General features: G+C 39.3%; 1 protein-coding gene across 7 annotated transcripts in view; it reads right to left on the bottom strand.

Moving 5' to 3' along the window:
• nrp1a (neuropilin 1a) overlaps positions 1–15,202 on the bottom strand; it is a 189,275-nt gene that overhangs the window by 40,851 nt on the left and 133,222 nt on the right. For all 7 annotated transcript variants that reach the window (XM_059971944.1, XM_059971946.1, XM_059971948.1 and 4 more), the window contains 2 exons: positions 7,338–7,482; positions 1,415–1,746 (listed from right to left, as the gene is read on the bottom strand). In XM_059971944.1, coding sequence (XP_059827927.1) covers positions 1,415–1,746; positions 7,338–7,482 — 477 coding nt within the window. The remainder of the gene's footprint in view (positions 1–1,414; positions 1,747–7,337; positions 7,483–15,202) is intronic.

Here is a 15,202-nt window from a genome sequence, read left to right as displayed (position 1 = left end):
TTATCCAAAAGTAAATTCAAGAATGTGTTTCACCATGAAGACAGGTCATACATCCAACAGCTTTTCTTATTAAACAACTATGCTCTGTGCCAATTTACTATTCGAAAAAAGGGGATAAACGTACCAATTTCCATCTCAACCAATGGCAACTTACTGTGATTTAAGAAACTATCACAAAAATTTTACCACAAGAAATTAAACACCAGTCAATTGAAACAAAAACAAAATGTCATATCTACCTAAAATATTCTGCCTCCAAAATTCATTTCATTTAAGTGAAGGTAGTATATGGCCCATTTATTGCTGGCAACAAGTGATGGATCTCCATAAAGACTTGCTCCTAAATCACCAGTACCATGGAGTCACACCAACTAGTGGAAAAAAATGTTTAGACTTTGTACAGAGTGACCTCAGAGGACGACCGGTTATTAAGAATGTTTAAATGATATTTATATATTTGTCTTGCAATCATTCTTTTTCTGCTCTGAGATGCATTCTCAGGCTGCTAACACCATTGGATTGTCCATAGGTCATTATTGGACAGTTTTCAGGCTGTGCTGGGTTATAAGGTAAAATTAGCTAAATTTGTTTAACAAGCAGAGCACTAGCATCATGTGAATATTATCCATATTAACTGGCAAGTTGGTGAAGCTGTGGGATCCATTGTCACAGATGGTTGTGGAGGCCCATTTATCGGGTATTATTTAAAGCAGAAGTTGACAGGTTCTTTATTTGTATGGGTGTCAAAGATTACAGGGAGAAGGCAGGAGAATGGAGTTGAGAGGGGTAATAAATCAGCCATGATGGAATGGTGGAGCAGACCCGATGGGCCAGATGAACTAATTCTGCTCTTATGTCTGTGGTCTCACTTACATTAAAGTGCTCAGCAAACCTTCACTTGTTTACAGCCCGGTAATGCAAATTGTATTTAGCTGCTACAGACTCTGCAAATGCACAACACAACCACGATGGAAGTATTTTGGAGGCTGTCCACCAAACACATATTATCCAGATATTCTTCTATGAAGAGGATCTTTGCATTCTGATTGACTTGCAGCTTTCGTGTTTGTCACACAAAGATTCCCAAGAAACACGTGTGCATTTTTAGTGCATTTCACATAAACAAAATGCCAGCTCTGTATGGTATCAATACTTGGCTGCAAGGAACTCTGAGGTAATACATTCTGACCGGGTGGAGAGAATAGAAATTGTTTATTTGCTTAATGTGGAAATGGGAATCTAGTTACACATTACAGAGGTGACACCAGGCTCTCGGCAGGTGCTGCTTAGGTGCTTGTGGCACTTGAGACATTCATTCTAGTGACAGCACAATGGCAAGGGCTGAACGCAGAGGTCCTGCTTCCATTTCAAACAGAAATATTCACAACTAAAGCTGTGATCACAGTCTACTTGCCTTCGGTTTAGAGCTGCCAGGATTTGTTACCAACTTCCAGTCTGATCCATTTGTGCTGTACCCAAGTTTGAACTTCCGCATATATACTTTATTATCCCTCTGCTTCACACCCTGAATGATCAGGCTCCGCACCTCCTTCTCCATTCCCAGGTCTATCTGTATCCATTCATTACTGTAAGGCCGATGGATGTGTTGTAATCCCCAGCCTTGACGACTGGTGAGAAGACGAGCATGTTCAGGACCCCAATAACGGTCCATGGAGGATGAGGCTGTGATCTGGTTATCAGTGATGAGTCCAGATACCATTCCTAGCATTCCAGAACAGGGGTAATCTACAGGTCAACAAGTTAATGGCCATTAGTGAAGAATGAGGTAATGCTTTTTTTAAAATGAAGATGTACTTACAGTGATAAGGAGAACAATCTACTGGTAGCACTGTGGAATGAAAAATCTGAACAAAACAAAAACAATACTGTTGAATTAAAGCAAGGCACAGCCCCAATGGTAAATAGATGGATGACACATTGTGCTGCACTGTTCTGTGGTATGGTATTACTTCCTCATCACTTACTTGAAGGCTTACTATTAGTGATCAACTTTTGTTTCCAACACAATACTTCAGGTGTGGTTAAGAATTACTTAATGTCAAGTACACTATATTGTTCATTCTGGTTTTGATTTCTGATTGGCTTCTCTAAAGTGAGGCCCTGATCATTTTCACATCTGTGGAGATTAACTGAGGAGTGTGTTGTATCATTGCTACCATCAGGAAGGAGGCACAGAGGTATAAAGGCACACACTCAGCGATTCAGCAACAGCTTCTTTCCCTCTGCCATCCGATTTCTGAATGAATGCTGAACCCATGGACACTACCTCACTACTTTTTATTTCTATTCTTGCACTACTTATTTAATTTTACAATTTAATATGTATTCTGTAATTCACTATTTTTATTCTCTATTATTATGTATTGCATTGCACTGCTGCTGAAAAGTCAACAGATTTCAAGGCACATGCCGGTGATGTTAAACCTGATTCTGAAGTAAATTCTTACATTTTTGGTTGGCTAGCTGGCGATGATAAATCACAGCACTGAAGAGTTAATCAGAAAGGTGTTTATGAATTAAATAAACATCCTAGACAGAAATGAAAAGGATCCAGCAAAAAGGCTTTACAAAAGAGATTCCAGTCCAAGCACGGGCCTCTGACTCCAGGGAGATGGCAGAGTAGTGAGCCACCACACCCTTCACTGCCTCAGATATTCGCATATTCCTGTCACTTGTGGCTGCTGACTGAAGTGCACTTTATTAAATTTTGAGTGCTGCCATTTTCTGTGACAACATTTCATTATGAGTAGAGCTGCAGCTGTTTAAGTGATTAACCATGATGGATTTTACAAGATAAATGGTAGCTCATTATTAATCAATTATAACTTAGCTCTTCTGTATGCACATTTAAAATCAAATATATATATATGTAAAATATATGGACATACAAAATTAGTATTCCTTATTTCCAAACACATATAGGATTACTTTCGATATCACCTCCATCAATGAGGGCTGGCATCATTGAAATCTACCAAATGTTGAAAGGCCTCAATAGGATGGATGTGTAGAGGATGTTTCCTAGTGCAGGAGTCTAAGACGAGAGGGCACAGCTTCGGAAGAGAGAGGCATCCTTTTAGAACGGAGATGAGAAGGTATTTCTTTAGCAGAGAGTGGTGAATCTGTGGAAGACCAAGTTTCTATGTATACTTAAGGCAGAGGGTGATAGATTCTTGATTATTCAGGGCTTGAAGGGATATGGGGAGGAGGCAGGATATTAGAGCTGAGAGGGAAAATGGATTGGCTGTGCTAAAATGGCACAGCAGACTTGATGGGCAAAATAGCTTAATTCTGCTCCTGCACCTTATGGTCGTATGGTCACATGTGCCATGTCTGGATGACATGGTTGATCATCGTCCTTTTGTGACCATGATTATTCTTGGCACATTCTGCTACAGAAATGCTTTGCCATTGCCCTTTTCTGGGCAGTGTCTTTACAAGACGGGTGAACCCAGCCATCATCAATACTCCTCAGAGACTGTCTGCCTGGCTTCACCACTTGCTCCCGTGGCTCACATGACCCTGATTGGTGGGAGGGGAGGGGTTGGTGAAGCAGGCTTTACCTCTTGCCTAAGGGTGACCTGCAGGCTAGCCGAGTAGGAGGGCCTTACACCTCCTTTGGTAAAGACGTATCTCTACACCGCCACCCAACTTAGGATCTACAGTACAGTTAAAGACCATTTGGCCCAACTAGTCCACGACAGCCTTTATGTACCTGATCCCATCTTTGCTTGTCTTTATTTATGTCATTTTTTCCCCTCTTCTCTCTCATATGCTTGCCTTGTCTCCCCTCAAATGTATCTTCAATGTTTCATCCTCTCCCTGTAGTGGTGAGTTATACATTGTCTCCATTCGGCCTCTCTAACCTAAAAGTGGAAACATATTTTCTACTTTCTCTTCTTTCTGCCAGGCTCTCTATTTTTTCACAAAATGACAGAGCTCTATTTCTATCAGAGCTCAGCTTTCTCTTCTTGAGATCCAGGTTATGATCCAGGTTTATGATAAGGTCCCTACTTTTCAATTATAACCCATCAGAAATAAATTCTACTGCACTTTGTGTTTGTCTTTTTAGACTGGCATAACTTTGATGCTGGTATATTTGTACTCTAGGATCACTTTGATTGATGACCCTATCCAGAAATATGTACACTCTCTAAGCCTCTAAACAAATGTAATAGAACACATTTATTTGCGCTGAACATCATTATTTTGCAAATCACACTCTGCAGTATTGACAATGCCCCCATTCCACCCACTTCTCCCCTTACACCAAAGTAGATACCAATGTCAAATTTAAAAATTACGTTGCTAATTCCAGAGACTAAATTTTAATGTCAATTTTGTAGAGCAGTTGACCTAGCAGCAAGCTTTATGGAACTCCACTAACTACCTTCTTCCTTTGCAAGTAGCTGCCCTTTAGTACACTTCTCTGCTTATACAGTCCAGATGCCAGGTAGCAATCCATTCTACCACTTCAACTTTGTCTTCACATTCTCCATTTTCATTCACCTGCCTATGATGCAGTTCCTTATCAAACGTCTTTTGAAAACCAAAATAAATTACATCTACCCAACTTCATTGCCTACACTCTCTGCTACCTCACTAAGAAATTCAGATAGGTTAGACAATATTTTCCCTTTGGAAATCTGCATTGATTATTAAATGAAGCTCTTCTTGCATTTCTTTGGAAGAAACCCTAATATTTTGGCAACCATTAATGCTAGTCTGATGGCTCTATAATTCCTGAGACATGTTCACTTTCTATACTCAAGAATAGATACTACATTAGCTATCTGCCAGTCCTCTGGCACAGTACTTCTATCTAATGAATTATTAAATGTGAGCAGCAGTCTGCCATCTTTGTCTTAATTCTTTAAAAAATGTATGGATGCAATCAATTGGATTTTATTCTTTTTGAATTGATTGGGGCATTTCATCTTCACTCGTTTTCTTTTTTAAATGCCCCTGTTTTGTTTTATCATCCAATGTCATGTTCACCTGTTGTCTCTCCCTGATACATGTGGAAACAAAATAGTGACTTATTTCTGTTGTCTCCTTCCTACTATTCTCCTGTTCGTTGCTTAATGATCCTATTCTGATCCTCAGACTTCCATTGTTCTTGAAAAGTCTCTAACACACTTTGTGTTTTGTTCCTTGATAACTTAATTTCACTATTCCTCTTTGCCTTTCTAATTGCCATCTTTTCAAATCCCATTTTTATTCTTTGATATCATGCATTTCTCTGCCAAACGTGGACTTAATGAAAAACACTGCCTTCCCTCCACTCAATTATCCCCATATATTTTTTTTTGAAGTGCATGACCAGATCAAATTACTTTTAGTCTGGGTCCAATATCTCTCCTCAGATTTAGAATTTTATTATCTGTTCTCAAGATCTAATAATGTTGGATTTCTCATTACCCACCCTGCGAGAACCTAATTGAGATTTTCAGTCTTTATCTAATTGCTGGTAGTTTTGTTCTGTCCCCACACTCCCACAAAAAACATGTCCGAGACCACTTGGAGTACAAAGTTGGTAACAATTTACATCTCACATAGATAACTAGCCTAGGCATGGATTTCCAGTTCATGAGGAAAGATACCGGGCATGTTTTTTTTTTGTGTGCTAGTTCTTCTTGAACACTTTATGGCTGCTGGGCAAAAGAATCTCTGTGGACATTCACATTGTCAGGCTTCACCTCCCTCAGGACTGCAAAGTAATAGGCACGTGTGTAATTCCAGGTTCCAAACCAGTATTGCTGTTCAGCTACTTGATTAGCAATGATAGCAGCATGCCTTTGATTTAGAGGCATAAGATCAAATCCCATCCATGGCATTTGGGGGATTTAAATTTAGGAAATTAAATAAATCTGGAATTTTAAAAAGATGTGGCTGTTAAGTCACTGAATGTTTTCACTGATGCTGATGAGGCAAATAAACCTGACCTTACCCAGGCAAGCTGAGACCTGACTCCAGATGTATTGAGGAGGTTGAAAACTGTCTTTTGGAAATAGGTTTCAGTTTAGGTGCAAATGGAAAAGGACAACAAATACAATGGAGTCATAAGACAAAGATTTTTACTTCCTCACATTGTGGGATGGATGTAAGATTTAAATAAATTCTAAATTCTAAGTGTCCATAACCTGTGAATGAACAAATCAAAAAGAAAGTGATTGTATGTTCCACTCCGAGTTCTTTTTGAGCTAGAGACTTGAGTTGATACTTTTCCTTTGGTTGTGTTAACTTTTTTTTGGCAAGAATGAATTTGCTTTGTAAATATTGGTAGAAGTTTTAGTACATTTACATCTGGTACACAAAGAATATTTTTCTCCCATTGGGGCCAGGCTGGATTTAAACCAGGAGTCTAAGAAAGGGAAAAGATTCAAAAAGTTTTTCACAGCCAAAAAAGGGCTGTCACTGTTGTTGGGAAATGTGACAACCACCACTATGTAGCCCAAGGCAATTAACCATCATAGTGGAAGAACCTAAGAGGATAGACAGGATATGAATTTCACACCACATCCAAAACATGGCATGTCTGACAGGGAAGCATTTAATTGGTACCACAATGAACTTGTCATCCAGTTTACATGAACACTTCCCTGGAAATGGGTTTGAACACTCTTCTGATGCAGAAGCAAAAATGCGACTACTGCGACAAAGGTAGTGACAAAAGTGCAGCTGGATCACCCAGAACATTTTTCTAATCCTACAAGTGGAGGGTGCCGCCATACAGCAGTTACAAACATCAGATGTCAGGACTGGTGCTGGGTGCAAATTTTTTGAGCATTAAACATTGCATCATTGAGGTCACACCTTCAGATAGTGATTTTAAATAGAACAGATAGCAACTTTCTCGAATACTAAAGTATTAAATATCACTGTTCCCAAAACATTCAACCACACAACTGCAGGATAACAGTTTTCCATTCAATTAAAGTAACCTTGCATATGTGGAAGTTGATTCGGAGCAGACGTTTCTCAATGCTCCAAATGATATTTTTAGATTGATAAAACTATTTATGTCCTTTGAACACATGGACGTCCCTAATCTTTGGCTCTTCCAATATGGATTGATATCTCTCATTAAGTAAGAAGAAAACATATAGGGGAAAAGAATGAATTTGTATTGGGCAAACATAGGTTCCACATTTGTATATTTCTCAGGAAAGATTTAAATAGGTGGTTTTGTTTTTGCAGGTTTCTTTGCAGAAAAGATAACTGCAGTAAACATTTATCTGTTTATTAATAATGCCTTTGGTGCATTGGAGTGAACAAAGTGTTTGAAATAGTTTTCACAGAAGCTTTTTGCTTACCAGTGATCTTGCATCCATATAATTCAAAGCGAAGTGCAACACCATTCTCCCATGACTGTGGTCTTATCCGAACATATCGCGTCAGGATTGTCTGAGGGAATTTCCTTATAACTGTATCATTGGGATTGCTGTTGCCTTGAAATAGCTGCAAATATTAAAGACCGCGATCAGATTTGGACAAAATCACAAATGCTTTCAAAATGTTAAACCAAGAATTCTTCAAGTTAGCAGCCTGTTTGTTATATTGCTATGTTACATAACCTGGGCCAAGATATACATCCAAAGTCTTGGCAATGCTTGACTGTTATCAGCCTTCTGGATTACTATGTCTGAATGTGGAGTGGTATTTCAGCCTACACCCACAGTTTCCTATAACAATCACTGATTAGGAGCAGGAATCCTATTTGCCTCTCCGAGTAATTGCTCTCTGTTCCAAAACCTGGCAACCTAATTCTTCTACCCTGGTCCCACAGACATTAGATGGAATCTGGGAATTTTGTCTGCTCAGCTCAGTGCTTTGTATTATGCCACTCTTGGTATTACTAGTTCAATGCACCTTCCTGTGGTTCCATGCCAATGCTAAATGCCAGGACTTATTTGTATTTCCCTGAGAAAGAATCAGCTTCTAGTACTACTGTTTCAATCTGCTGCTTGAGTGTTGACTCCCTCGGTGCTGCACTGGTAGACTCCCCATGGGTCCAACGGGGTAGCACCAACACCTGCAGGTCTCCAACTCTCAAGCTAACCCAACACAGCAGTCTCTATTCAAATGAACAGCTGCCAGGAGGGAAAGAATTCGGTCTCTAGAACTTACTTTATACATTTTTAAGAGAGATCAGGAGAGTAAAGGTAGTGGAATCTGGGGCAACACAAAAGGCACTGGAGGAAGCATCCCTGGAGGGAAATGGACGGTTAACATCTTGGGTTAGCTATACATTTTTGTATTGTCTTTAAGGATTCCTAGAATAACTAATACAGGTAAGGCCTTTTGGACTAGTGAGTTTGTAGGTTTTTGCAAATAAAATGACATGAGGCATTTTATGTTTAAGAAAACATAACAACTGATTTATTTTATTCCAAACACTGAACTAAAAGCACAGTAAAATAACCTTATGTAATTACGTTGTCACCTTATGTCAGACCAGCCCCTTGAAGAGAGCCACAACTCACTGTCAGTGGTTGTGAATTATGTACGTTTCACCAATTACATTAACCTACAGGTTCATGTCAACTACCAACAGCCATTTACACAAATCATACATTAATCCCCATCTATCCATTAACTTATGAATCCAGTGCCCATCTTTAGTCAATGATGTGTTTCTGTGTTTACATGTAATAGTAATTTTCCTTAACAGCTTGAAAATGTTAAACCCTGATGAAGGGTCTTGGCCTGAAACATTGACTGTTTACTCTTTTCCATAGATGCTGCCTGGCCTGCTGAGTCACTCTAGCATTTTGTGTGCGTTGCTTTGGATTTCCAGCATCTGCAAATTTTTTCGAGACACTGATGGGCCCAATGCCAAGGATAACTTTGCCACTGGGGGGGGGGAGGGGAAGGTGGTGTGTGCTCACCACCTACCCTAGCTATCCCGTGGCCCCGTGGTTATAGCAAATATCTGCACTGAGGTAGTCCCAATTCCACACTCCTCCATGCTGGAAGACTGCAAACAAGTCTCACTGAACAAACACTGAGAGGAGCTTAGTGATACAGGATTAATTTGACTTAATTATAATTTGTTCATCTTTAATTTCTTTGTTCATTTGCAGAATTGGCAAGGCCAGCATTTACAGTCCATCCCATTTTACCCCTAAGTAGTGTTTCATTGGGAAGTTAAGGACCAACCTCTGTGGATCCAAATGCACTTAAAGGCCAGAGCAGGTAAGGATGACAGATTTCCTTTCTTCAAAGACATTAGTCTAATTATGAAACCAGATGTGTTTTTTTAAACAACAGTACCCTAGTTTCTTGGTCACCATTACTAATGCTAGATTTTTATTACTGATTTATTTTATTACTTAAATGTACATTCCCCAGCTACCATGGTGGAATTCGAACCCATGGCTCCAAATTAAACTAACAGGCCTTTGGTTACTAACCCAATAAATCAGCCAATATACTACTATACCCTTATGATCATTTATTAGATTCCAAGTCCAATGACAGATAACTCCAAAGTTGTTCTGAAGCCTCCAGCCATGACTAAAAAGAATGCCCTTCAACACAGCAAATCACTCTTTGATAATCTCAATCTTTTTCTTTAAATGTATCTCAGCTGACTCAATTTTGCATTCTGGACTAAAATCAATTGAAGTCTTCCCTGAGGCAAACAGACTTTTTTTTGACTGAGAACCTTAACAGTCAGTGCTAAAAAATTAGATCTTTATCAGTCCCTAGTAAGGCTTAATTTGAATTTTTGTCTCTAGAGGGGAGATCAGTGTTTAGGACTAAAATAGTTTCTTTGTACAAGCAGTACCGAGGATTCTCAACATCTTTCATATCTTTAGGATGTTGCTGAACTGTGATTACTTCAGGATATATTGTCTGCTATCAGCTATGGTGAACTTAAATCTCAACTGGATAAAGATCTCGATTTCTATTTAATTGTATTACTCTGGAGACAGGCAAGCACCTCCGGATTGAACAGAATATTCTTCTTCCTATGTCCGGCTGTAAATGATGCAACTGTACTGAGGAACTGCACTAATTCGATAAAACAAGAGCAATCACATTGGCAATGTACACGTCATTTTCACTGAATGTCAAACCAGCTCATCATTGCTCATTTGGAAACTCTTCAATGAAGTGGCTAAAATAAACAATAATATTGAAATAGGTATAGATTGGACATGAAGAGGCATAAAGGAGTTGTCTCTGGCACTATAAAGTGTTGTGCTAACTACTATGCTACTGTGCTGCCCCAAATGTCTAACTATTCCTTAAAAATATTTAGACTCTGCTTCTACCATCTTCTTGAAGAGAGTTCCAAAGACTCATACTCTCTGCGAGAAATACTTTAACCCCATCTTTCACTTAATGTGGAACCCTTTATTTTTAAAGAGCGATGCCAAGTTCTGGATGCTCCAGTGACCAAAAAATGTCGTAAATGAGAAATATTAATCCATACATTGGCTTTACACTGACTACAAGACAGTGGAACTGAGAGTCTGTTCAAATACAGTGAAATGATTCCTTAAATAGGATGAACTATCTTACTATATTCAAATTATGATGTTGAATTAAAGGGTGCCTCCATTTTTGAGATATGGTAATGTTATACTTATGTTATTGGACTGGTACTAATCTGGAAATCTAGATCAGACAGCAGAATAAAAATGGCACTTGTACTTCACCGCAAATTGCTGCGCTCTGGGATTGTTTGAAACAATTACCATTTAATGTTGACATGTTTGAAAATAATTTAAATTGATTAAAGAGGTCCCTCTGAGTCTTCTCACACAAAAACTGATTTTGAGCTTTACTTGAAAGCTGTTAATACGTGAGAATATGCAACTAGACTTCTTAAAGTCTTTAGGATTTATTCTGCCTATCATTCAATGATAGAAATTTTCAGTTGAGACCATCATTCTTTTGCTTATATTTAAGATATTACGGGTGAGATGAGTTTACTCATTCAAAAAAAGTGAATGAACTCATGGTAAAGAATGAATTGTTTAAATATTCATCTTCGGAGGGAATTTTAAATATGATAATATATCTGTTGAGACAGTAAACAGAATGAGGAGGTCATGTGACTGCACTTGCATACCCCTGAGTTCACAGTAACGACTATTAAATCCGGGTATATTATGCAGAGATGTAATCAGGTTTAAATCAGCATCCTGTTCTTTAACAAATCTTCTCTGCTAACATAGTTATCTGCTCTGTTATTGTAACTTGATGGTCCTGGTCTGTGGTGAAGAAGTGTTAATGGTCCTGTGTACTGAATTGATTCAGTTACCTACTGGAAACTTACATTGTTGACTTCCACTCAAAGTAGCAATATCCTTCCAGTAGCCACTAATGAGCCAATCCTTTAAATCTCACACTTTTAAGGGAAAGTTAAATTGGTAACAAGATACAAGCAAATTAAATATTTATATAAATTTATGTCATATCTGTATTCTTATCTTTACAGCAAACACAACTGCAGCTCCAGCAGTCTTTTTGAACTTCACGTTTTAAACCTGTGAAGTTCTTCCTCGACTGCCCAACATCTATGGCCCACATCCAGCGATCAAAGGCTGGACTTCAAAATTAACTGTGCATCCGAGAAACCCAAAGGCCAACATACTGCCACTAAAGGATCAGACTTGTTTGATCTGATCTCCATGCCAGGAAAGAGCTGTGATAAAATGCTGCTAAATCTTTCATCTGTATGAGAAGAAGATTTGAGATTGAAGTCTGAGTCCTCTCCAGCAAGCACACACGATAGTCGCAGCAGTGAAACCAGTGCAACCTTTCTGGCTGTGGACCATTGGTACAATTTTTAGTAGCAGGACTTGAGTGCTACTGAAAGGTTTAAATGAAGTTGGAAGGAGGGCTTGGGAGTTAGCTGAAGGGTCCAATTAAATAATCCTCGTATAATTTGTTTTTCTTGTGAAATTGGTGCTACAGGGGTGCCTGTGATGCTGCCCCATTTAAGTTTGTCATTGTACCTGTGAGTTTATGACAATAAGTTCAACTTGACTTTGACATGCAAGATCAGTTATATTCCTGTATATTGCCTGTATATTCACACTGGGGTTGTGGATGGCAGTGGGTGGGGAAAGGGATGGGACCAGGCAAATGCAAGGGTGAGGGGGAAGGTGATCTGGTAAAGGTTGGGTGGGAAAGTGGGGGGTTAATAGATATCTGCTAAGTGACTAGGTCAATAGATTGTAAGTTTTCCACCAAGGGCTCTGGCCAATGGGGAGGTCGGGAGCGAGGACGGTGAATTTGCACATTGGGAGAGAAATCCAAGGATCTCAGGCTACATCCATACTAGACCGGATAATTTTGAAAACACCGGTTTCGCGTAAAAATGATAGGTGTCCACACCAAGTGTTTTTGAAAATATCTCCATGCACATTAAAACGGGTATTTGGGCGAATCTCCTCCTACTGGGCATGTGCAGGACACATCTACAGAAAAAAAGCGACATGTTTGGTGTTGAATCTCGCTGTGAAAGTGCATGTTTACAGTCTAGAAAAGCTTAAAAGGAAATTGCCAAATGACAGACAGCTGTTGACTCTCACGCAGGAGGACTTAAAACTAAGAAAAACAAATACTGGAGTGTATGGAGGCAACAGACAAGGAGTTCATGGACAGTATGACCTGGTTGATGACGAACATTGAAAAACTGACTAACTCTGTTGCATTAATAAAGCACCTTGTTAAATATATAAAACATGTCTGCATCAGTGCTATCTTGTATTTCCATACAATGTTACATTAGGCTGTTACGCATCTATTGTCAGAGAAGGACTAGCATAAATTGGTAAACCACCTTCATACAAGCAAGGACAGAAAACAGGGCAAAGTGAGTATACTTATTTATTCAGTAAGTTATGGGTCAAAGTATTTGGTGAGTACATTTCAAACTTTTCTGGCTTCAGTCTCATTGCCGTCTGTTCTGAAATTGTTAGGTTGTGTTCAAGAAAACAATTAAAAGCTGCGCTGCCGCCACCATCTGTTTCGGCACATCATGACAGCGTTTTTAAAAATCTATGGTTACCCGTCCAAACTACTCTGCCCAATCGGCGTTTTCAAATTTACACACTCTGGAGGGTTTTTTTAGAAAAGCTTTGTTTTTTGGGGAGGAAAATGCCATTTCAGTGTGGATGGAGGGTCAAAACGAAGAGAAAAAGCTTCGGTTATGGATTTATCTGGTCTAGTGTGGATGTAGCCTTAGACAAAAAATGGTTGAGGGAGGGAGCTCAGAGTGCACAGGATTGTGAGGCGAAGACTGGAAGGCAGATCATCTTGGGGTTATGTTGGGGCATGAAGAATAAAAAATATTTTAAAATTTACTTTTCAAGATTCTCAAGTTGCTAGCAAGGTCTTTCACTGAAGTCGTGAGTGGCTGTTTAAAAAAGGCACATCTCAACTAAAATCTAACCACCTCTCTGTGGTGTTTAGATTTATATATTATGAGCATTGTCTTTGCCTCATCTTCTTAATGTTTACTGCCTATGTTGTCATCTGCAGGCAATGCTGGAAACATCAGGTGCTTCAGCGGAAAGCATTTGAATTTATATCACATTTCTCATAATTCACAAAGGGATTTGCAGTCATAATTTAGAAAACACATCAGCTAATCTGTGCATAACAGGATTCCACATTACAGCATTTGCAGTGTACTTTGTGTTCACCATTTCTCTAATGTTAGCCAAGAGGTAAATATTGGCCAGTACACTAGGAATATATCCCAGCCCTTGGTCATAATTGTTCCACACAACCCTTTACTTTGCAGGACATTGCATCTAATAACTGTTTCTCCAAATGTACAATACTCCTTCAGGTATCAGCCTGGAGTTAATCTTAAACCTATTAACCTTCTATCTCATGGGTGTGTATGCTACCAACTTTTAGCCATCACTTTAGCAAAGGTCCCAGCGTCATTAAGTCATGTAGCACATTGTCTGACTCTCTCTGGCCTGCATCAATCACATTCATTTATCAGCTTTTGGTCTTTGGCCTTCTGGCCATTGGTGAGTCATGTGGTCATCCAGATACTTCTTAAATGTTATGGGAGCTTTGGTCTCCAGTGCTCACTCACAACTATTGTCTGGGTGAGAAAATCCTTCCTGCAAACTCCTCTAAATGTCTTAGCCCTTTATTACACATGTGCTCAAGGTTTTAGACACCTCTGCCATGGGGATTATTTCCTAATAACTCCACTACCTCATCGGATTTTACCTTGTTAAGCAGCCAGTTGTGGCACCTTATCAAATGCCTTCTGAAAATCCTAGTAAGTGACATCCATTACCTCTCCTTTGTCCACCCTGCTTGTGACTTCCTTGAAGAACTCTAACAGATTTGTCAGGCATGATTTCCCTTTACAGAAACCTTGCCAACTTTGACTCATTTTATCATTAGTCTCCAAGTACCTCAAAATCTCATCCTTAATAATAAACTCCAACACTTTCCCAACCAGTGGGGTTGGACACACCAGCCTATACTTTCTCTTCTTTTGCCTTCCTCCCTTCTCAAAGAATGGAGTGACATTTACAATTTTCCAGTCCTCCAGGACCATGCCAGAATCAAGTTATTCTTGAAAGATCATCACCAATGCATCTGTTATCGCTTTAGCAACATCCCTCAGGGCTCTGGGATGTGGTCCATATGGCCCAGATGACTTATCCACCTTAAGACCTTTGAGTTTGCCTAGGACTTTTTCCATTTTAATAGCAATGGCATCACTCCTACTCCCTGGCGCTCACGAACCTCTGGCACACTGTAGTGTCTTCCACAGAGAAGACAGATGCAAAGTACCCATTAAGTTCATCTGTCATTTGTCTCCTATTACTATCTCACCAGCATCATTTTCCAGTGGTCCAATATCAATGCTCACCCCTCTTTTACCCTTCATATAACTGAAAAACCTTTAGTATCCTGCTTTATATCATTGGCTAGTCAGCCCTCAGATTTCATCTTTTCCCAGCTTACAGCTTTTTAGCTGCCTTTTGCTGGATTCTAAAAGCTTCCCAATTATCCATCTTCCCACTCATTTTTGCTATCTTGTATATCCTTTCTTTGGTTTTTATGCAGTTGTTAACTTCCCTTGTCAATCACAGTTGCCTCCCCATGCCATTTGAGATCTTCTCTCTCAGTGGGACATATTTGTCCTGCACCTTGTGAATTATTCCCAGAAACTTCAGGC

This window comes from Hypanus sabinus, chromosome 6, assembly GCF_030144855.1.
Source record: "Hypanus sabinus isolate sHypSab1 chromosome 6, sHypSab1.hap1, whole genome shotgun sequence".
Classification (NCBI taxonomy): domain Eukaryota; kingdom Metazoa; phylum Chordata; class Chondrichthyes; order Myliobatiformes; family Dasyatidae; genus Hypanus; species Hypanus sabinus.
This window is presented reverse-complemented; position numbering and strand designations above follow the sequence as displayed.